Genomic DNA, 24,236 nt, shown 5'->3' on the forward strand with positions numbered 1-24,236 from the left:
TAAATTATTCCTCATTATCCACGCTGAAAAAGGCAGCTATTGTCTGAAGGTAACTAGTTTCATTAACGGTTTGTTGATCGCTAGTAGTAAATAGGCTATAACACTGCAAAGATAAGCTTACTCTTACATTCTTCTGATTCCCCTTGTCAAAATAGAAAGCACAAAAGACAAAAGCACTTTGAACGAGAAAGCTCTCTTATTTTCTTCCAGGTTTTAGTCAATCAATCAGATCATGAAAGGATTAGAAAAACTTAAATAAGAAAACTTGTAAGAAAAAACTAGAAAAGAGATGATCACTCCCCTTCTGAATTTGGGTAGTTTCAAAGGCTGGAAAATGAACTGGAGGCACCCTGTTTGGACAATGATGATACTGCTGTCTAAAATTCTACCGTACTATTGACCACTGCAGATGCCAGCAGCTAACTGGTCTTGATGGACCTTTTCAAAACCTAAGCGAAGATGATCCTGGAGGTGAGAAAATCAGGAAATCCCTAGATTGGAAAACATAAAGAGCCGAGGTGGCGCAGCAGTTAGAGTGCAGTACTGCAGGCCACTTTAGCTGACTGTGTTCAGCAGGTCAGTAGTTCAAATCTCACCGGCTCAAGGTTGACTCAGCCTTCCATCCTTCCGAGGTAGGTAAAATGAGGACCCAGATTGTTGGGGGCAATGTAAAATATATATATACATTGTTTACTGGTGTACATTGCTTAGAGAGTGCTTGCACTTAAAGCGGTATATAATAATAATAATAATAGTAAAGTTGGAAGGGACCTTGGAGGTCATCTAGTCCAACCCCCGGCTCGGGCAGGAAACCCTACACCATTCGGACAAATGGCTGTCCAGTTAAATAAATAAATAAATATAGCATCAAACCATTTCTCTGTTGTTCCCAAAACCCAACAAGGATGTCTTCACATTACAAGTTTAATTCAATATGACTCCTTTACCTTTATCATGTTTTACTCATAACTTACCTTATTTTTAGGCTTGACTTCATTACAAAGTTTCATAAGATCTGAAGATAAAGAACTGCAAACAAAACCATACATTTAGTGGTAAGACCTCATGGAAACAAGGTACCCCTCCTCCACTGTGAGTGAGTGAGAGACAGAGAGAGAGAATATATATAAAAAATTTAAAAAGACGTATATGGCCATTCATCTTATGTGCCATCTTGGTATGCTTCACAATAATAGCAATAACAACATAGAAAGAACAATAAAAAAATAGCATCAAAAACAATTCACATTGCCCTAAAACAGAGGTAGGCAACCTTGGCTCTTTTATGACTCATGGACTTCAACTCCCAGAGTTCCTGAGCTATGCTGGCTCAGGAATTCTGGGACTTGAAGTCCACGAGTCATAAAAGAGCCAAGGTTGCCTACCCCTGCCCTAAAACAACACTCTCCAATACATAAACAATAATAATCACCAGGCTCCAGCCTCATTCTATCCCAATGTTTTGTGGAAAAGCCCACTTTTAAAATCTTCTGGAAGGCCGGATCTCAGACCTGACATATATGTTCATCCTTTAATTATTATATTCTTACTCTAATATAGTTTTCTTTCCATCACTTGTTTAGACAGGATATACAGATGTTGAACACATGAAAGGCTCCCCCAAAGTAATGACTGAATATGTGTTATGATTCCAGATGTGGCATTTATCTACGTTTCCCCCCAAAGGACTAACAAGGAGAGAATTGGCCCTAAGAGCCTGTTTTTATTCAGATATCTGAGATGAATCCAGATCTCACATTTATCAATATACATGCATGCATGTGTGGGTATATGTGTGTGTGACGGTGTGTATACAAAAGTAGATCCTCAAGAACTCAAACTAAGCTATTTTCTTACAGTTAAAGAAAAAATTCATGGAAATATATAGGTTAACTATCTACAGCTATAGCTTATCCCCTTTGCTTACCTTTATTTTCTATAGAATCTGTTCAAGAAAATACTGAGAAAGGTTATATTGAAATTTTAATGACTATAGTTTGCACTGATCTCACCTTCCTTCAGCCCCTGGACTATTCAAAGGAGCATCTTCATCAGTACTGTCTTCCACATTTTCTAGAAAATTTTCAAAATCATTATGTTTGTTAGCCAATTTCAAATCAACAAAATATATATCTTTTTAAACTATCTAAAGATCAGAGGGAGATTAATTAGTATTGTATACTATTCTAATAACACCTTTTACTTAAAATAACATTCAATTGAACTGACCTAGTTTCCCATAAAATGGAATCCCTTTATTGAACTCACTTTTTAAAGTTTTCTGAATCAATAGAAATACCTTATATTTTCTCATTGTCTATCATCCATACAGAGAAGAAAATTGTAAAGACATCAAGAAATGCATAGCATCCCAGCACTTACTCCAAGTATTTGTTGCTTAGAATAATTATTCTGATTTGCATTAATAAAATATAAATTCATGAAATTGTTACTATAATTTGCTTAAGAGAAACACTTGCTTGAGAGAGTTCCATATAACTAATACCAAATAGGGCTCCAGATTTATTGCTGGATATAAATTCAACATTAATATTCACAAGAATACTAGCTGCTAGAAGAAAACCATTTCAAGATACTGAAATACTAATTTCTGTCATCCAATATTTATTTTGAACTGGTGCCAGCTGAAGCTGGATAAAACCTTCTCAAGATCACTATATGAATCAAGGACCAAAATAAAAATTTAAAAAACATTAATAGTAGTAGTTGTTCAAATTTCTAAGTAGATTCAAATAGAGGTTAAAAAACATTTGTCAAAATGCCAAAATGGAGGTCAAGAACCCCAAAATGCCCGTTATAAGAATTCAGATGCTGAAAGAGACCCTCTGTTTCACAGCTGAAATAGCTGAAGGAGGACCACTTTCTGTAATTTAGAAATAGCCTATTCCAAAATCAAAAGTAAAGTTCCAAAATTATGCCAATGGACCAAGTGAAACTGTGCCACCTTCAATTCTCCTTGAGAATTAGCAAACAGACTCTAATTTAACTGAAAGAACAAATATATAATTTGCGGTGAAATATAATTTGCTAGAATGCCTCACTCTCAAGTAAGACCACACAGACTAGATTAAAGATGTTGCATTTTGTTGTGTAAGAAAAATAAGAGTATAATTTTGTAATGAAGGAAAGAAAATCAGCAAAAGAGCTGTAAGCTGGCTTCTACAGTATATATATAAAGGGAATGCTAGTCGCATGTAAATTATCTGCTTTAGTTCCATTCTCTCTGAAGTAAGGGAAACAAATGAAGGCTAGAGAGAGGACTTTGAAATCCAATTTGATCCTGTGCATAATTTTAGGGATCAAAAAATATACAGTAAATCTTTAACAGACTAATGAGAGGAAGGGCTGTTCCCTAAAACAGAATGTTAAATCTGTATAAAGTTTTACATATGTACATTGCACACATGTATAAAATGGGAATGGAATCTAACTATATATTTTTCATATTTTATGCATGTATAAAATGGCAAATGGAATTTTACGGAACACATGGAAGCACAGAGTATAAACAGATCTGGTCTATGCATCTGAAGTCTGCTAAACAATACCCTTTTAAAACAAAATGATGAACCTGGAAGGAGATGCCACTGTTGTGTCCGTTTATTCACATGAAACAGCACTAAATATCAGTGATTATGAAAATAGCTTGAAAGTCCACAAAAATGGCATTTATATAAAAGATTTCATATTTGAAACTTTAAGTCAAGGTAGGCAAATTGGCGGCTTTCCTACATTTTGAACCTTTTGCCATGAGCTATTTGACAAAGGTGAGCACATGATCCTAGGACACTGCAACTGTTATAAATATAAACCAGTTGCCAAACATCTGAATTTTAATCACGTGCCCATGGGGATGCTGCAAAAGTCAGAATTGGGGAAAATGGCCATAAGCCACCTTTTTCAGTGCCGTTGTTAACTTTGAACAGTCACTAAATGAACTGTTGTAAGTCAAGGACTACCTGTATATTTAATACAATAGCAAGTACAATTCAGTTATAGCAACTAGCAACTGTGCAATAGCTTTCTATTATTCTTGCTTAATGCAGATTAAAAAAGGGACATAGTTATATGGACTGACACTACACATATAATAAAGTCTCTCATTTTAACTCAACTTCATTCTTGGCCCTTTAACAAAATGGCATGTACTACCACTGAATATGCCCATCTCTGCAATGCACACTTAAATGTCCATCATATTTATAACGAAACTTTTCAAGTGAAACATTCAATTCCCCATAAAATAGAAAAGGGAGTTGCTAAATTATGTTTTTAACAAAAAAAAATGGTTACACGTGTTATAATAAGAACACAACTGTATCAGGAACAGCCTAGTAGCTACAGCATCCAAATGAACAAAAAGATAAGCTTTTAAGTACATTCACAATGGTTGCATTCATGCCTGCTTTCAGTTATCATCCAACTAGTAATTTTTGGTAACAAAAGAAACTTCTAAATAAAACAACTCTGTAAGCATATAACAATAAGCATATCTGCATGGGCATCTGCAAGAGGGAAGCAAGGGAGAACAAATAAATTGTCATTTGCTGTGTGATGACATCATGGCACCAATGTACATTTCCCAGATAGTACATGCAAACTTTATGGACATTCACACTCAATGATGTGCCAGTTAGTGTACGCATATAATTATTAGTATCTCATGCAGCTATGCAGGACACAAAAAGCTATACATACTTACCCAGTGGTATGCTATCTAGGTCTGTGTAAAACAACAGTAAGGAGGAAACAAAAATCAACACGCCAATCAAAACCAATAAATTAGCAGAATGGCAAATCAAAGAGCCCTTCAGATTAAGAACTATCAGAACTATCAGAATAGATGCCATAGATGACACAAAACTAGCTTTTTTTAGAACTGTACGGAGAAACTAAATTTAAATACTGACAAATTTATTTTAAGTACTTCAATTTGTAGACCATTTAATTCTGTAGATAAAATTACTTAGTAATTGAATCATGCTCTAAAACCAATTAACTACATTTTTTCCCCTTGCATTTCATTGGTAAAGAACAGATCATTTTGCAACAAGAATGAAACACCTTTACATGCACTAACTTTGAGTCATATTTTATCGTATAATTTAAGTACAGCATCTATTCGTAAAACACTAATGGAAAGACATTCCATACACCATGCTTCATAAGCAAATCCAGCAGGCAATATAATTCCATTTTGTTAGAACATTCAGGTTACCTTGCAATGCATGGCCCAGTAAAGCATCTAGTTCAGGATTTAATTCTGCTTTCTCTTTCAACATGTGAAATAAGAGTTGGTTTTGGGTAGCAGTGGTGATTTCAGTTTGCTTAAGGCGTCCTTCGAGAACTTTGATTTGAGCCTCTTTCTGAGCTGCATGGAGACCCTGTTGAAGATTTAAAAACTGCCTTACTGTACTTCTTTTGAAAATGTGGCTAGCTACTTTATATATACAAATGAATACATTTTGTTAGATATGGGAGCCCACCTAAAAGTCAATGGAATAATCACTGAATATTGAACTTGAAAGAAATATATCCTCTGCCTCCTAGTCAAGCAATGGTTTCAATATTATTAATTCCAGAAAAAACCCTTCCCTCTGTTGATTACCTTATTAATGCCCATGGTAAGGAAATGATCAAGCAAATAACGAGCTTCAGTGAGAGTACAGGCGTTAATAACAGCTGTAACATCTAAAGTGTCTCCTTCCTCCTGCACCAACAACAGAAAACAGTCAGAAATTGATCTGCATGCAATATAGAGGATGCTATATTAGACCTAAATTAAGAACTTTTGAAATTGGAAATTTTATTAATAAAAATTGTCAGACAAAAACTTTCTATAAAATTGAACATGTATTAATCAAATGAGTTAGTTGTAATTTCAATGCAAGCAATTATGTATACTTTTGCACAAGGTATCAGAATATTCAGAACTGAATATATTACAAATATGTACATTGAAGTTTAATATCAAATGAAGCAAAATTCCAACTACCGCCTCATTGCTCTTTCAAGTAAGAAATATTCGCAAGGAAAGATATAAAAAAAATGTTACCTACACAACTAAACTGAGGGTTCTATCTGTATGCAAAATATAAATAAAATCCATTTTTTATTTCAGTCGTAGACCAACATAAATCTACAATCAGGAAAAATTATTCCTGTTTTAATAAAATGCAGGTAGTCCTCAATTTACAACCCAAAACTGAGATCCAAATTTCTATTAAGCTTTAAGATCAATACCAACACCTTAAATGGTTTTCCAATCCAGATTGTTCTGTTCAGTTATCACACAATCCCTATATCTTACATGCTTTAGCAGCTCAGATACAATATTTTCAAAGTCAGCCCTACGTAAAGTTAATTTCATAGGAAGTAAAAGCTTCAAAAAGATAATTACATTGTCTATTGAAACTTAATACTTTTTAAAAAATATGTGGGGCTGGCCTACCTTTGCTTCTTCCATTTGCATGATATTTGCTTGGCAGTCAGAAATACTATCATTGATGTAATCTATATTGGCCATTATTGACTCCATTTCTTCGTTGATATTATGGATGTTTTTATCTATATCTGGGATACCCTCTTTGATTATTCTCTCCCTTCTTCTGGCAAGTTTTTCTTTCCTTTTGGTAAGTTCTTCACGTTGCTAAAATTCAAAAGTGTACAGAACATGTCAGCTGGGAAATGTAGCCATTTCAATATTTTATGGTGGAAAAGAAAGAACATTAAATCTATTACATTCACTGTATTTTTGTGGGAAAGAAATAAAATGTTCAGCATCTATAATGCAAAAGCAGTTTTTCAGAGTATCTGAAAAATGCTGTACCTTCAATAATCTATTCATATCGCTTTCCATATTAGATATGGTCATCTTCTGCATAATAATCTCTGTTAATCGCCGTTCAAGTAACTGCCTTTTCATTCTTGCACTCTTGGAAATATAAACTCTTGAAGTCATTGCTTTCCTTTGATATTTGCTCCTGTAAACAATTCAGAAATGTATAACATTTAAAAATTCAGAAATGTATAACAATGTTAACATTTCAGTTCTGTTTTGTGCCAGTAGCAGTACGAGAAAACACCAGGTTTAATATTTAAAACCTTTGGCATGGAGAGAAGTAGTACTAATTTTCAGAAATATAAATATAAATATAAACACTGGTTCCGTACTATTGCAATAGCTGTTTTGTTTTACAAACTTTTAAAATCAAATAGTTCCCAACATTCCAGAATCATATCCTATCTCTGATATTATATCTCTTTTAGAAATGTGTTATCATCAGATATGAAACCTGGAGATGTTCAATAATTAAAAAAATAGATATTAGATTTTTTCCTATTTGCATTTATAAACAAGCAATAAACATGCCAAGTTTAGTGTGTCTAAAAGATATTCAGAACTGATACGCGATAACATTTGTGCAAAATAATATGTATATGTGTCTATATCTACATGTACAGTAAATTATACTGCTATGTAAAAATAAATTATGAAACCTCAATAAATGTTGGGACTTCTAATGCCCAAGCTTGGAATAAAAAGTCTCCTCAAACAATCATTGCTAGTTTTCAGTTGCTCTTCCATTATTAATTCATCTGCTATTTACAAACAGCATCATCTAGGAAGTGCAAAAAATAAAGAGTCTGCAGAGGATGTTTTCTAACAGATGGAAGGCTGTTACAATATAAAGGACACATGCCTTCCAGGCAGAAGATTCAAGGTCCAATCTTAGATTTCTCCCAGCAGAAATAGAACTCTTGCCTGTAATCCTAGTGAACTGATGGCCATACAATATGAAGCTGGAGAAACAACAATTTATGTTTGCAGTTTCCTGCCTCCTCCACTATAATCCCTTAAATTGCCTATACTAGGAAGAAAATGAAATCATATAACAGATCTATTCCTTTATAATTTATCTCCATGGTTTGTGTATCTGAGAAAGGTAAATCCTTTGGATTTTCAGGTCCTTCCAGATTGTCCTTCAAAAAAATTCCCTTCACGATTTCTTAGCATCAGATTCTGATGTTGAGATCAATAAGCTTCTGAGGCCCTAGCACTGGAGAGAGAGAAAAATCTGGAGGATTTAATTTGAGAAAGAGGGTCTGAGTAATCAGTTTCTGATGTTGGGATCAATAGACTTCTAAATCTGGAGGATTTAACTTCAGAAAGGGGTCTGAATAATCTTACAGTCCCTAAAACATTGTCCCACCCATCACAGAGTAAGGAAATGTTCTTAGGAAACTGTGATCATCTGACAGGCAAAAGGACCAAAGTATTATTCATTTTAATATATACAAAATAGTATTTGCATAGCATTACTTGGTTCCATTTGCTGCTGGTAATGCTTGGACTCTCGCTATGGGTATTCTCATCTTCTGTTGAGACATCACTTTTGATCCATCACTGTCTACTGAGGATGCAGCTTCTTGACTTGAGTGCTCAGGGAGACTCAGCTTCCGATTCACTCTCCCAGACACTTTATCAGGTCTGGCTTGCCTACGAAGAGCTGTAACCTAAAATAGACAAATATTTTAATAACTAAAAAACTTAAAAATTACGTTATATATCATCATTTATATAGAGATGGCAGAACTGAAATAACCTGGTACCTCTTCAGTTCTGCGGCGTAGAATAACTTCCTGGTTCTTCTTTTGAGTTTCCAGAAGTCTTAGCTGATGCTGTAAAGAAGAACAATCATAGTAAGCCAAAAATGCGACTCTTTCAGTGTGAAAACCACAATGGAAAACATTTCAATACGGAATATGATAGGCAACTTCTGAGCAGCTAAGGTTCATAACTGAGCTGACTGCCTTTTGGGATCAGAGAAATACTACGGGATCATTAGAAGGAAAGAATCCAAAAATTCTGTACTATTTTGGATGGCAAGTAGCCTATTTCCAAGATTGGAAACAGTGGCATGAGGCCTCTCGAAGGGAAACTGTTACTACATCCATTTTTAAAACTTCCCCCAATTAAATAAAATGCCCCCCAAATTCTGACATCAAATTTCAATGGCATAATCTTCCCATCCTGGAGGACCATAAATGAGGTGCATGAGGCTACATAATGGTCTCGGGTTGATGCCAGTGGCGGGATTCAGCCAGTTCACACCACTTTGGCAGAACCGGGAACTAGTTTTTTGTTGCCCAGGCCCAGAACGGACTTCCGGAAATGGCATCCACACAGAGAACCGGTTGTTCACATATTTGAATCCCACCATTGGTTGATGTGCTCTGGAACAGGACCAAGCTTCTGTTGTTCCAAGTCATGGAACATTGCTTTTATATATAATAAGTGTAGCAAGATTATTATATGCGCAAAGATGAAAAGATCTGGCAATACCTACAACTTATGCCCTTGACTTACAACAGTTTATTTAGTGACCATTCAAAGTTACAACGGCACTGAAAAAAAGCGACTTATGACCACTTTCTACACTTAAGACCACTGCAGCATCCCCATACTCTTCTGATCAAAATTCACACAGTTGGCAACTGACTCATATTTATGACAGTTGCAGTGGTCAGGTGATCACCTTTTGTGACCCTCTGACAAAGCCAATGGGGAAGCCAGATTCACTTAACAACCATGTTACTAAGTTAACAATTGCAGTGATTCACTTAACTATAGCAAGAAAAGTCATAAAATGGGGCAAAATTCACTTAAAAAATGTTTCATTTAGCAACATTAATTTTGGACTCAATTTGGGCCATAAGTCAAAGACTACCTGTATCTACATTTACTGGTATTGACCTTTTGCATAAAAAAGAAAAAAAAATGAACTTATGATTTATGGTTTCAATGGTTAGATAGGCTAGACCAGTGGTGGCAAACCTATGGCACGCGTGCCACAGGTGGCACGCAGAGCGCTCTCTGTGGGCACGCATGCTATCGCCCCAGTCCTATGACTTCAGCTTTTTCGCTTTAGGCCTCAGCCGCCATGGGCAAAAAAAAAAGATTCAATCAATCAATCAATTTCAACTTCTTGCAGGGAAAAAAAAAAGATCTCGCAAAGTTGGAATTGATTGATTGAACTTTTTAGTCCCACCAAGTCTGCTGTTACCACCGCAGCCATGCCCACCCAATGGGCCATGCTCACCCGGCACCCAATGATACACAAGTGGGTTTTGGGTTGCAGTTTGAGCACTCTGTCTCTAAAAGGTTCGCCATCACTGGGCTAGACTATAGAAAGAAGAGAGTCACAATGTAACTTTAGTACAATTTATAATTGTGCTATAATTGTGCCTGCTGTAAAGATTGGAAGCCATTTTATATCTTTTTTCTTTCTTTTCAATTTTTTCTGCTTTTTCCTTTTGTACTTCTCAACTTTTTTCATTTTCTCTTTTTTTCTCTTTTACCTGCACTAAACGTAAGTTTGATCCCCCTCACCTTCAATTCCAGATCACTTACAAATTATTTTTTAAAATAAAAATCCCAAGAAAAAATCTTGGGAAACCAAGCCATGGTATGTTCTTTGCCCAACTCCACAAAATTCCCATTTAGAGAATCAAAGTAGTTTTTTCATTATTCTCAAGATGTGCTTCAATCAAATTCCCCACAGTTGTGATACTAAATCCAAATGATATGGCTCCATTTCAGTCCAAGCTTTAAATATATTTACTTTTATCTCACGAGAATGCAATACATTTTGCCAATTTATCAATTACCTCTCGTTTTCTCTGTTCTTTTTTAAGCTGTGCAATCTCTTTGTTTCTTCTAGATTCATTCATCCTGGCTTTCTCTTGTTCTTCTTTCATTTGTTTCATCAAACGTACCTGTATAAAAGTTGTTATTTCACAATCTTTAAAATATAGCTTTTTCTCTTCACAGAACCCAGCGAAACTCCTTTGCATTAAAACTTTTTGAACAACTATCATTCATGGTGCTAGATTGCTTATAATAACCTCCTGGCAGTTTTTGATTATTACAGTAGGCAGGACAAACAATTACTGAGCAGAAATCAACTCAATCACTGCTTATCACATTGTAACTTACTGAAGTGGGTGAATCATTGCGTCAAAGGCAAAGATCTCTACAGCATCAGCATCATAACATTTGCACACAAGAAAAAATATACAAGAAGGGGACAGTTGTGAAAACTCCCATAACATGTGAATAGAAATGCAGGTTACAAACATTATACTGGTAAGTGACCATTTTCATTTATGAGCAATGGCTAACATTGCAGCCTTGATCAAGTCATTCAGATGGTTTCAAGCAGCAAAATGAAAGACAGGGTATCTGGTAACATAGCTGATCATTCAGGTGGATGCACATAATATTATAATTGTAAGGTGAGGTGGGATACCTTTGTTTTCTTCATTTCTGCAACATCCTGTTGCAATTTTTTCAGTTGCTTTTCATACTGCGACTGATTTTTAAGTAATCGTGCATGTTCCTTCTGGGCTGCCTGAAGCCTCTGCACTTCTTTATTCATGGACTGGAGCTTCTTTTCATATTCACTTTTAATCTTTTTTGCTTTTTCTTCTGAGCAGGACTCCACTGAACCTAACAATGTTAATGGATTTCTCAGCACATGAGTACATTCTAGCCTTAAAATAAGGCACAACTAATGCACTAATATGAGCCCAATGCAACATTAAGAGAAAGCACATCATTCATCAATTCTAAAAAGCAAGTCTTGATACAGGACAGAATAATATATAATACACATTTAACACATTTAAAGGAATATCACATACCACTTATGCCACAAACATTGTTGCTATTGACAAAGATAAATATGATTTAAGAGTTGATGTTGCCACTAAAAAAGAATGAATATTTTTTGGCAGAATCTTAGTAAAATATTTGAGATGCACAGCAATAGTGATTATGCAAACAAATGGTTAGGGGGAATCATGTAAGTTAGGAGGAAGGAGTTGGTTTTCAATACTGGGTGCCTTTTTAAACTATTCTAAATTTCTATCTGCCCATGAGGACTCGGGGAGGAAATGATGGATCATTTGGGGGCAAAAACCCAAATGTTGCTTGTTGTTTGTCTGTTTGTTGCAGACTTGTAAGACCAAAAGTGGTTACTGGATCTCTGGCATACTATATAATGATTATGACTGTAATTATTCCTAATTATTTAGGTCCTGGGGTTTTTGTTTAATTTAATGCTGCCCACCTACAATAACAAGATGAGTGGCCATATCAATTGTTGAAGTAATAAGCAAACTTCCAGCTTTTGCTACAGTTTTTCCTCCCTAACATAGAATGTCTCTCGTTGCTCAGATTTGCAAATAGTAATCCCTTCCCAATGAGTGCAGCTCATCATGGATACTTATCCCACTCCTTTAGAGAAATTCAGAGATGGCCTTGATTTATCTACTGCATAAGCACCAACTAATCACAAGAAAGGAAGAAAGAGTGAGAAAGAAACCCAAGATTACACCACCTCAATTCTATCTGGTATTATAGAGTGGGGAGAGACAGAATTTATGAAGTTTCCAAGACACTGTTATTAAAAACAAAGTCAGCTATAGTAGTTCTTAGAATTTCTATCACATGAGCTGGTCTCCACAAATATCTGATGACCACATTGGGTATTTTTATGTAGACCTATTGCTATTTTCATCAACAATAGATTTTTTTTTTAAAAAATCAATACTCTATTTAATCCAATTATTTAGTGAGTGAAAATTGTCTTACCCAGATTCTGAAGCACCTGATCTCTTTCAAGCTGTGTATCTCGAATTTTATGCTGCAACATCATTAGTTTTTCTTCATATTGTCTTTTCAAAGTCTGGAGCCTTCGCTGGCTATTCTCTAGTTCATCAATGAGCTTCTGTTTTATGGCAATTTCACATGTAATGTTTGCTAAATCTGCCTGATAATTCACTATAATTAAGGAAATTAAAAGCATTAAAAAGAATGTAATGCATTGTGGCACTCAAAAACTAGCTATCTATGATAGAACCTTGATTAGAAATTCAGATTTGTTTGGTGCCCCAAACTGTTTGTATATCTACATTAAACATTTCCAATATATTTACATTAACATCTTTTTTCTAGATAAGATTATCTATATTATAGTCCTTTAATAGGAAGAACTGATGGCTCCAGCATTAAAGCTTGATTTCTCTTAATAGTCCTTGTTACTTATTCATCAGTACATCTTTTTGTATACATTTTTAATGATAAAGTTGCAATTAAAGTTCAGGCTTACAACTAAGAAATCTTCAGTTGGGATGCATAATTTATGAATGACCGACTGCCTAAAAATAAGCATTTAAAATATCGTTTCAAAGTTGAATGTTCATTCTTTCCAAAGTACATTTAATTTTTATATTTATTTTATAAACCTGAAAGCCAAAAGTAAACTGATGGTTCACTTAAAAACAGAAAACCTACTACAAAAAACCTCTAATGTCTCACTGAAATCTTTATAACCATAGAGATTTACTGATCATAATATGTCATCCAATCATGAACGCTTCCTGAAATACATATTAAATGTAGTCTCCAGATTCCTTTTCTTAATTTTAAAATACCTATTTAGGTCAAAGGAGAAAATGATGACACATTAAGTACATCTGTCTCTCTGTCTAGCTTACCTTTTTCATCAGAATCAGAATCTGTTTCATCTGAACTTTCAACCACCTCCAAATCTTCATCATCATCATCTTCTTCCTCGTCATCCTCATTATCGCTATGCTCATGCCCATCTTCCTACAAAAATAAAAAAGAACCAAAAAGAGGAATTCCCTCACCATTTCCTTATTTTTAAGTATCATTTTAATTTGATCCCAAAACAAGTTATATTCAGCCTCTCAATATTAAACTAAATTATGAAGAAAATCATATTTTGCACTCCTTTATTTGTACAGATTATGTCCTTTCTCTTACTCATTTGTTAAAAACATGATTACAAGACAGAAATTATATTTTCTGTCTGCTTTAATACAGATTCTCAGAGAAAACAAGTCTCATTATTTATACATGACAAGATGTATTATCACAATACTTACTGTTTCTAGCTCATTATTCTCTCTTTCAGAAATGCCCTTTTCATCTTTTTTCTCCTGCTCATTATCTGTGTTTTCTTCTTTAATAGCACTATGAGAAAAAATTCAAAGGGGAGGGGGCGCTTAACAATTGGAAGCACATGCTCCCCCCTTAAGTTAAACAACTTTCTAAAGAATAACAATGTAAATGTTACACAAACTTTTTGCAAGTTCAAAAATCATAAAAATTCAACGCTAGACTCAACTCTGCATTCCATGCGCAATACAGTATTTTGAGGATTCAGAAAGAAAGTTAGCACAGTAACCCAGAAACAAAAGATGGCACTGCATAGCCAAAGCTTTATAGAAATATAGGTAAGATCCATTAGAAAGTCTGCAGAGTGACTCTGCTTATTTCATGCCAGAGCAGTATACGGTTTAGCTGGATGTAAAGCTAGAACCACAGAAAAAAAAACCCAAAGGCATATTTATGTACATATAATAATTATGTACAGTCATAAAGTTAACACTTTAAAAAGCAGAAGAAAAAAATGCACAAAAATCTGAAACCACTTCCAAGACCAACCCTAATCTTGAAAGAAATTGCAAGGTTGAAATAAGTGAAAATAAAAAAATAGTATAAGGATATAAGCCTTGTAATTAGTATAATGCATGAAATAACATCTCAATAAATTCCACTGGGTTAAATGGAGTTCAACTCCTAGAAATGGAATTTAGAATTGCACCTTTAATCTCCCTCAATTATGGATCTAATTTTTTTTTTAAAAAAAACAACACAACTATATTTTAGATAAGTTGCCTGAAATACATTCTCTGTTAAGATTTTCCTTCTACTTCTTTGAACCTGAAGCTCCTTGAAATTTGAATGAGTATAATAAAAGATTAGCCATGTATTTAAATTTTATTATATACTTGATATGGGGGTGCATAATTTCACTTTATCAATTTGTTTCAAAATATATTTGGTTGAATCTACATTCAAATAAGACTTTCCATATGAAATCATATGCCTCCAATTTGATGTGATCATTCAGTAAAAAAATTTGTGCTGTGCAAAATCCCTTTTAAAATCAGTCTCAAAAATAAATCAATCCAAATTTTAGACTGGTCCAAATTGAACTGAACAGATAGACCAAATCAATTCTGCACAATTTCAGCTGCCTAACATAGTATACATCTGGATATGAAATGCTTATCCTATGTTTATTGCAAAATAGGTTATTAATCTAAAAGTATGATTAAATCTCTTTTATTTCAACCTTTGTCCTATTTTTAATTAATACCTCCGGCAGTTATTCTGAAATGTATTATTTTTATCAACCATTTCAAATGAACATAATTCATCTGCATTCAAGATTTTGGGATGGATAATTTTTATCCTTCCCTATTCTTTCTTTTTTTCCGGCCACCAAAGCATACTTTGTTAAATCCTTATAGAAAGATGGATACATTGAAAAGGTAAGTATTGCTATAAAATTTAAATCAGCAGAATAAGGAAAACTAAATTGAATGTGCACTATTGCTTGACCACAGTCAATTCAATTTTAAATTTAAATTACTACTAAATTCCAAGCTTTCTCACCTAATCTTTTCTGAAGGGTAGAATATCCCAAATATGTCTTATGATCAAATCAAGTTGGATTTCATATGGAAAGTCTGATTGGCAATTCAATCAAACTGATTTTGAAACACATTGTTAGTACAAAATGCACAACAGTAAGTTGGTTTGCTAAATATTGTCTATATTGGAAATTCCAATTGTGGATTGGGGAAAATCTAAGCTTTAGCAGCACTTGTGATATTGGATAAGATAACAAAACTAACTAGCATGGTCCAGCAAGATACATGATCAATGACATTAAAAACTGCTAAGACATCAAGGAGAGTCATAATGGATGCACCACCCCCAAACTGAAGCTGTTAAATATGATCAACAAACACAAGCGGTTTCAGTACTACAAGCAGGTCTCACTCTCAGCTGAAAAAGGCCAAATAACCCACTTCTAGAGCTGTAGGCCAATTACCTTTTCAACAACCAAAAAGCTGTTTCCCAAAGAAAAGATTAGAGACCGGATGAAAGTTGTCCAACTCCCTTGTGTTAAGTGATGGCTTTTTAAAGAACACGTTGATGAACATATTATTCAAAGTAGGCAACACCACCACCTCCCACAAGATGCATTAACCACTGCACGGACCAACCATATGTCACTCCTAGGAGGCTTTAACAAATCATAAAGGGCATAGCTTCAAAGACCCTTGATCATCTAGACTAACAAATTCAATTTTTTTCCGGATAACCAGGCAAGACAATTCCTCAGGCAACTCCATAGGATCTATACAAATAGAATTCAATTCCAAGCAACTTTCTTCAGCAGATATTTAGAATAATTTCCAGAGAAGCCCTTTAATGTTGCCATGGAGTCTCCTTACCTGTACAAAGGGGATGCAAAAAACATATAATTTGTGACATGCTGGTTGTTGTCTGTATGAAATAGGAATCCACTTGCTCGTGAAAGCTGCATGTTACAATGCAATGAATAGTGACAAATAGGGTTTGGGGGAAAATTGTGCTATTTTGAACAAACGGAATCCAGAGAAAACCATATTCTGTTGGATGTCATGAATGGATATGTAGAAAAAACATAGAACATAGAATAATAGAGTTGGAAGGGACCTTGGAGGTCTTCTAGTTGGATCCCCCTGCTAGAGCAGGAGACCCCACTCCATTTCAGACAAATGGTTGTCCAGTCTCTTTTTGAAAGCCTCCAGCGGTGGAGCACCCACAACTTCTGAAGGCAAACTAATCCATTGGTTGATTACTCTCACCATTAGGAAATTTCTCCTTAGTTCTAGGTTGCTTCTCTCCTTGGTTAGTTTCCATCCATTGTTTCTTGTCTTGCCTTTTGGTGCTTTGGAAAATAGTTTGCCCACTCATCTTTGTGATAGCCCCTCAAATACTGGAACACCGCTATCATGTCACCCCTAGCCTCCAGCCCTCTAATCACTTTTGTTGCTCTTCTCTGCACTCTTTCCAAAGTCTCAACATCTTTTTTACATTGTAGCAACCAGAACTGGATGCAGTATTCCAAGTGTAGTCTTACTACTGCATTTTAACCACTGCCATAGCTCCTGAATGAAAGAGCACAACTTGATTTAATTGCTTATGATGAAAGATTAAGAGAATTGGTAATAGCTACAAGAGGGATTAAGAGACTTTGAATAGGGACAAACCATTATTTGATAATGTCAGCAGTAATCCTGAGAAAAATGGACATGAGAGAAAAGAATATTTGTGGAAGAAACTACAGCAAACCTAGAATGATTGCAGGAAGTTAGTATGAGTCTTGTATTATTAAATCAGTGTTGGTTGGGGATGTAATGTTATCTTGTTGGTTGAAAACCTGAATTATTGCAGCCAACAAGAGAAAGGTAATATGATGAATGAGTTTGATCTGACCATTCATATACCAAAAACCAAGATGGTTTTGTTTTACAAGTAAATAGTGTTTATGATGCTTTACATAAATGAAGAACTAGACCAAATGGATGAGTTGTAAAACTTCGTAGAATATTTACTGAAGATGGGAAAAGGGATAAGCAAAATTGAAGATATGCAAATATTGCTAGAACAACAGTGAGTAGTATGTGGACTGTTGCAAGGAATGTTTGACAAAATAAGAAAAATGTACAATAGGAATGTGCATGAGCCGTAGGAAAGAGCTATGCTGAAGTGCTTTAATCAGAATTTTCTCCTACTGGATACAGAGATTAAATGAGGACACAATTGCAAAATAGGTGAAGAACCATTGAATGGATCAAGAGGAAGGAGAAGTTATGCATGTATAGAGGTCAAATCAAATTTTAAAAAATAAGACCAAATACAAGAGTCAATGAGGTCCAAAAAATAGAAGTGAAAAATTTAAAGAATAGGCAAAATATGAAGTAATGTATGAATATAGTATGGGGGAAAGATGATTTACAATTAAAAAAATGTCAGAAAGTTATAGCAAATGGTGTTGGTGTAAACTATATCTAGCTGTATTTCCTTTTCCTCATCACACGTCTTAATTTTTTAAAGTATTTCTTACTCCTTACCTGCTTTATATAACGAAAATTAGCAAGTTTGTTTCTGAAAAAGAATTACTTTTGAGAATTTAGGAATATCAAAGAAAATGCTATGCAAAATATTTTTCAATTTGTAAACTTTTTGAAGATTTTTTTAAAAAAATCTGTAATTATGAATTACCGTAATTTCCGGTGTATAAGACGACTTTCTAAAGCCTGAAAATCTTCTCAAAAGTCAGGGGTCGTCTTATAGGCAGGAATATATGGGTAGCTGTTCTCTGAATTTAAAACCAATCTGCCCCCTAGTGGCCAGCCCTATTTTTTTACAGAAATAAGCACTAACAAGACAAAGCTTTCTAGCAGCAAAGGAGCTCCTATTGTGCTCATCTATAAACAGAAATTCAATATTGTACTGTATTTTCTGGCATATAAAATGACTTTCTAAAGCCTGAAAATCTTCTCAAAAGTTGGGGGTCGTCTTATACACCCAGTCGTCTTATATGCCGGAATATACGGTATATGTTTCAAGTAATTGTTTATATTCAAAAGTACATCATTAAAAAAATTAGATGCTTTGTACCAGTACTTATAGGCTCAAAATCAAAATGACTACAATTTGATTTTTAGCTTTTAACATTTATATCAAGAATTGAAGAACTCAATTTAAAGGAGTTCAAATTTGAATTTGAATTTTTGCAGATTTTAAATGCAATATTTCATACTTCTGCATAAAATCCATTCATCATTTTACAGATGCATAAACGTGTAAAAAGCATAAAATATGGATCCACTCATCATTTTAGTGAACAGATATCCTTGGACCAATAACCTTCCTCCCTATTTCTCTGTATAAATCTTGATTTTATTGTAAGCAGTAATGAATAATAAATAAATTTTTGTAACCTAAATAATACAGTATTTGTTAATACTGCTGTTGCTATTGATAACACAGGTCATGGTACCCTAAATTCTATCCAGCTCTCTATGCAAATATGCTAATTTGAAAGATAAAATGTTCTTAACCAAGAAAATACGTAATCCATGCTTCTTGCTCTCTCTTCCCATCACCATTGTCTTCTAGGTTTTTATGTTTTTATACCTAAGTAACTTAAAGAAATTCATTACCACTTGTTACAAGTTTCATGCTTCAAAAAGTAGGAAGCATCAATTGATCCTTGCTGTTTTAGAATGGTAGAATAGAAGAAAGTTGATACAACACTGCTCTTTGTAAGATTTCATCCTGAATTACCAGTTGATTACTGAAATAACAGAAAATAAGCAAAACCAATGGATGGGGGCAAAATAATTATGATTTGTGATCTCAAAGTGATTCCACCCTACAATTCAAACCGCATGATCATTTTTGGAGTCTCTTGCCCCCCAAGAGCAGATTGATAAGGAAACGGGGCTGCAATGAGTAAGAAGTCGCATCCTGTTGTGTGACTACAGTTCAACTTCTTATATTCTGAAACTAAGCCAATTCTATTTGCAATATAGAAAGTTAAGTTCTCATGTAGATAAAAACATACGACTCCAGCTTACTGAAAAATGGTTATTTGCTAAGGAAGTTAAATATTTATGAATGAGTACTTCATTTTTAAATTTTAACTTCAGGATTCATTTGTGGTAAGAGCTCAAGAAAAAAAAATCTGTTAAAGACAGCCTCATTTCTGTTATAGTATTATGTTTGTAATCTGCTGTACCCAGGGCTTTTTTTGTCATAAAATGCCCAGAACAGAGTTCTGGCACCTTTTTGGGATGGAACCTTGTAGGGTAGGCAAGACGGGTTGTATGATGTGTGTGAGTTCCGGCACCTTTTTTTTTCTTTTTCCAAAAAAAAGCACTGGCTGTACCTATTAAAATGGGTTTTAGTTTACACCCAGCCTCCTTTAAACTGCTCTGGTTAACTTCAATCCCAGATCTACACTTTATTTATTTATTCGGGGGGGGGGGGTTAAATTTAATAACAAGGAAAAGGATTAGTCCAGAAAAAAAATATCATATGATGAAACTCCTTTGCTAGATTTATGTAGAATAATATGATTTTACATGTGATCCGAACATTAGTTTTCAAATGACAATCAAAAACCTGGGAAACATTCCAACCTTCGTTCTTCTTGACTGCTTTCCTCAAGTTTCTGCAGCCTTCAAAAGCACCAGGTACAGGAAGACCAAGCCAATGAAGGACAAACCAGACAGTGAAAGCGAGAGCAACAAGAAGGTAAACAAAAAAAAAAATGACATATGAGCTCATGGATTTCAAAGTAGTTTTTTTTTCAAAAAAAAAGATGAAAAAAATAAAATAAATAATTTTAAAAAGAGGCAATTCATTCATTACAAAATAACAAGAGCCATGCTGGGAGTAATGAGAATTGCACTTCAAACACATTTGTACTTCAACATTCATCCTGGGAAGATTGCCCACACCTTTAACACTGCAATGTAAGGGAGCAAATAAGCTTCCTAACTTGTCATATTCAGTTCAATCATTTTTAATTTATTCAAGTTTAAATAAATTCCAGCTTACTTCCATATAAATTTGCAGATTTTTTTTTCAAAATAAAAAGTCCAAATGCACTCATGTTCTAAGATCATATTTTTGAAAGTAGTTTTATCCTGATTATGCTTTTTGAACGTAACTTCAATATTCTGGTATATACTTTCTCTATATTTTTGCAAGCTTTTTTTAAAAAAATCCAAGTAGATTACAATTCCTGAACTGGATTGGAAATGCAAAACAGATGAATTCATTTCTTGCCTGTTCCTACTCTAAGCATTTGTTTTCCACAGGTCAGCAAATAATTTTAACATGTTCTTGATTTGGGACCTTTTTAAAATCTTATTATCAGGCTGTTTGGACATACTAATAAAACCATGATTTACCATTTTAGCAGTACAAGTACCATCTTATTATGTATGCATAAAAGAAATGTTCAAAAGCAAAAAAAGATAAAAGAGAGAGGAAGAAAGTGTATACATTTAATGAGGAAAGCTTAGAAATGATTGCAGAATATCATTTATGCTGAAATATGGCACGGAAACTATGAACTGAGATGAAGATGTTAATGAGATACACAGTAAATAAGGGCAACTGTCAAATTGTGTTACAATTTAACTTAGTTGAATAAAGACATCTAGCTATTTTTGAACTAATTTACCAAATCCATAAATCTTACACATTTTGATCTATAAGATAATTATGTTATTGAAGAAACATAAAACCCTTGTTTTATTTGAAGCAAAATACTGCTTAAAGGCCTTTAGTAAATAACATTATCTTCAGTTTGGCTGAAATGGGAGACCATGAGTTGTAGTCCCACCTTAGGCATAAAGCCAGCTGGGTGACCCTTGTCTAATCATTTTTTTACAGCCCCAGGAAGGAGGCAATGGCAAACCACATCTGAAAAACCATGCTGATAAAACTACAAGGTCTTCAGAATCAAACAAAATCAGACACAACTGAATGGAAGAGAATCAGAGTCAATTACATTTACTATAAATGAAAGGATGAACATCTACACATAGGAGCAGAGAAAAAGTAACTGAGATCCTAAGGCTCCATATGCCCTTGAAAGCCTTGGGTGTACTCCAAGAGCTTTCCAAAAATTGCTATCAAAATTGGAAGTACTAAATATAAAACTGAACAATAGGGATGCAAAAAAACCTAAACATTACAGGAAGTTTCAGAGGAACAGAATATTCCATTTTGGGAACAGTTGGTTTTAGACAACAGTGTTGGATGACAATCCTATTAATTTATTATTACAGCTGCATTTAGCTTTGGTTTCCTTCTGGCTACTTGCACAACCATGCAGAATCTCAAACAAATGCTTTGGCCTAATTTTGTTGATAAGGAGAAGGTGGAAGTAAGAGCATAATTTAGTTTCACATTGGAAGTGTTCCCATAGGAGGGGAGAAGAGATACTGCAGATGCTGAGATGGCAGTGAAGGTATAGTCTTAAATTATAGAAGAACTATGGGAATGAGAACTGGGAAAAGATGGGACAGAGGTGTAATAGTTGGGACAAATATTACTCGAGACAGCTCCAGCTACTGAAGATTTATGGTTTTAATAAATAATGGTGTGAGTTGAGTTGGATTGGGCACTGTTAATCTTTTGAATATTCATTAGTTTGAAGGCCAATCTGGAGGAGACTGCTGAAGAGTGTTGGGGCATGGTCCAGAGAAGTGTTCTGAAAATTCAAAGAGCATCATAGGATGTAGTCTTTGCTGTACAGATGATCCCCCCAAGGAATGAAGAGGATTGAAGGTTTTATCCACTTAGAAATAAGCCTGACTGTCAGGGAAAATTGCCATCAATATAGGCAAGGACTTTTAAAATTCTAAATTAGGGAAGTAGATAGGATCAAGATGTAGAACAATGGACAGATGCATTAAGTTAACATAGAGAGGGCATAAATATCTGGGTAAAAAACAGGCTATAAAATATTAATGAGCAAAAAAAAAAAAAAAAACCCTCCACTCCGTTGTTCTGTTTGACTCAAAATGGGGAGAATATAGCTGGGAAATCAAAATTAAATGCTAAACAAATATTTGTTTTTACTCTCTCATTGCTTGAATAAAAGGGGGGGGGGGAATTGGAAATAGTGTTCTGTGTTGAGCTTCTGCCAAATTTTGAGAGCACAGAGAAAGTCCTAGTCACCTTTAATTAACTATGAGTGTAAATAAAATGTAATCGAGTTTTAGTGTTTGTCCTAGGCCCACTTTTGGAAAAGGAGCCCTTTGAAGCATAATTCAAAAGCTAAGAGTGGCTCTCAGTTGATAAAGAAAAATGATATACTCTTGATGAACAGGCATTTATGTATTATCCTTCTTGGGTCCTTGATTTTTTTTTTTTTAAGATGTTATAGAATGGCAAAAAATGTAAACATAAAATAATATGAAATGAAGTGACACAGCAATAAGCTGAATATGAAAAAAAAATCAAAATATGCCACTCTTAACATTAAAGGAAACCCTGATAGCTACCAAAATCAGCTTGTAGATCTAGCATGTAAATTATGGTTGTGATTCCATGATACATTACAGTAATCCATGGTGTACGTAACTACTATTAACTGAATTAGCCCAACTGCCTGGGTTCACAAGACTCAACCATAAACTAACTATACTGGATGGATCCCCGTGATACACTTCACCACAAACAAGGCAATCATACTTCGCATCCTATGCAGATTTAGCCTGTGCAACGTTATATATTTTATCTTCAAATTTAAATTTAAGTTCAAACAATTTGTCCTGATTTAAAGGTAACTTCAAGAATGTTATTCACTATTGTCTTACAAATAAGAAGTGATTATTGTATTATTGATCATAAAGTAAAGCCCTTGCTTGTTTGCAAGATGGATGGCAGGATTCATTTACTCAATAATCCAATTAAAGATTTCAGCTAGTTAAGAAGCACTCTATGCAAATGTTCAGTTTAAGTTATACCTCTTTTTCTTCTTCTTTTCCTTTTTTTTCAGTTTTTCTAAATCTTTTTTAGCTAGATCCAGGACTTCAATCGTCTCCTTATCAGAGGGAAGCATTGAAGCAGAAAATGCTGAGGTTCCACCAAAGTATGTTGACCTTGTTGAAGCTCTTGACAAGTTGCGCCGAAGGTTTTCATTCACTGCTTCACTTTCAAATAGCTTAGCTCTTGAAAAAGAAAAAAATATATTGAAAAGAAAGCAGAAGAAAAAGTCAAATATAAAATTAACTAATAAGAATACAATAGCTTATTCAAAATTCAAAGCAATTCATTCACATAAATGCAAAAGGTGGCTCGTGGAATTGCATGAAGATAGACAAACAATAGTGACAATAATATTTTTCCTGGATTACTGACTGCAAGCTTTGCATGATGCACGTTCCCTGTTTATTCTGAATTTGATTTTATATTCCGAGAAACAAATCAGAAATAATTCACAATTAATGTACTGAACTTATAAAAGATAGTTCAAACAGGCAACGGCTTTGTGAGATATAAGAATTCCAATAATTTATTTTTTATATATGGAAGAGATGGAAAAAGTCAATCAGCTACAATTTAGTGTTACAATATATACTACAATATACATCTTATTAACATCTTACATCCGTGGTGGCAAACCTATGGCACGCGTGCCACATATGGCACACAGAGCCCTCTTTGTGGGCACGCGCACCGTCATCCC

The 24,236-nt window shown here is 34.4% G+C and overlaps 1 protein-coding gene across 9 annotated transcripts in view; it reads right to left on the reverse strand.

Annotated features, from left to right (window-relative positions):
* The window catches only part of KIF21A (kinesin family member 21A), a 95,553-nt gene that overhangs the window by 22,792 nt on the left and 48,525 nt on the right, over positions 1 to 24,236 (reverse strand). For 4 of the 9 annotated variants that reach the window (XM_039341301.1, XM_039341300.1, XM_039341296.1 and 1 more), the window contains exons 11-26: positions 23,515 to 23,718; positions 20,167 to 20,205; positions 13,999 to 14,086; positions 13,585 to 13,699; positions 12,680 to 12,868; positions 11,334 to 11,533; positions 10,693 to 10,800; positions 8,635 to 8,703; positions 8,345 to 8,538; positions 6,851 to 7,004; positions 6,473 to 6,670; positions 5,630 to 5,731; positions 5,240 to 5,405; positions 4,724 to 4,744; positions 2,013 to 2,073; positions 975 to 1,029 (exon numbers count right to left, since the gene is read on the reverse strand). In XM_039341301.1, the coding sequence (XP_039197235.1) occupies positions 975 to 1,029; positions 2,013 to 2,073; positions 4,724 to 4,744; positions 5,240 to 5,405; positions 5,630 to 5,731; positions 6,473 to 6,670; positions 6,851 to 7,004; positions 8,345 to 8,538; positions 8,635 to 8,703; positions 10,693 to 10,800; positions 11,334 to 11,533; positions 12,680 to 12,868; positions 13,585 to 13,699; positions 13,999 to 14,086; positions 20,167 to 20,205; positions 23,515 to 23,718 (1,963 nt within the window). The remainder of the gene's footprint in view (positions 1 to 974; positions 1,030 to 2,012; positions 2,074 to 4,723; positions 4,745 to 5,239; positions 5,406 to 5,629; positions 5,732 to 6,472; positions 6,671 to 6,850; positions 7,005 to 8,344; positions 8,539 to 8,634; positions 8,704 to 10,692; positions 10,801 to 11,333; positions 11,534 to 12,679; positions 12,869 to 13,584; positions 13,700 to 13,998; positions 14,087 to 20,166; positions 20,206 to 23,514; positions 23,719 to 24,236) is intronic. The other 5 variants (XM_039341302.1, XM_039341295.1, XM_039341298.1 and 2 more) reach the window with 3 other exon arrangements.

This window comes from Crotalus tigris, unplaced genomic scaffold (assembly GCF_016545835.1).
Source record: "Crotalus tigris isolate CLP2741 ecotype Arizona unplaced genomic scaffold, ASM1654583v1 scf7180000017764.6130737, whole genome shotgun sequence".
In the NCBI taxonomy this organism is placed as follows: Eukaryota; Metazoa; Chordata; class Lepidosauria; order Squamata; family Viperidae; genus Crotalus; species Crotalus tigris.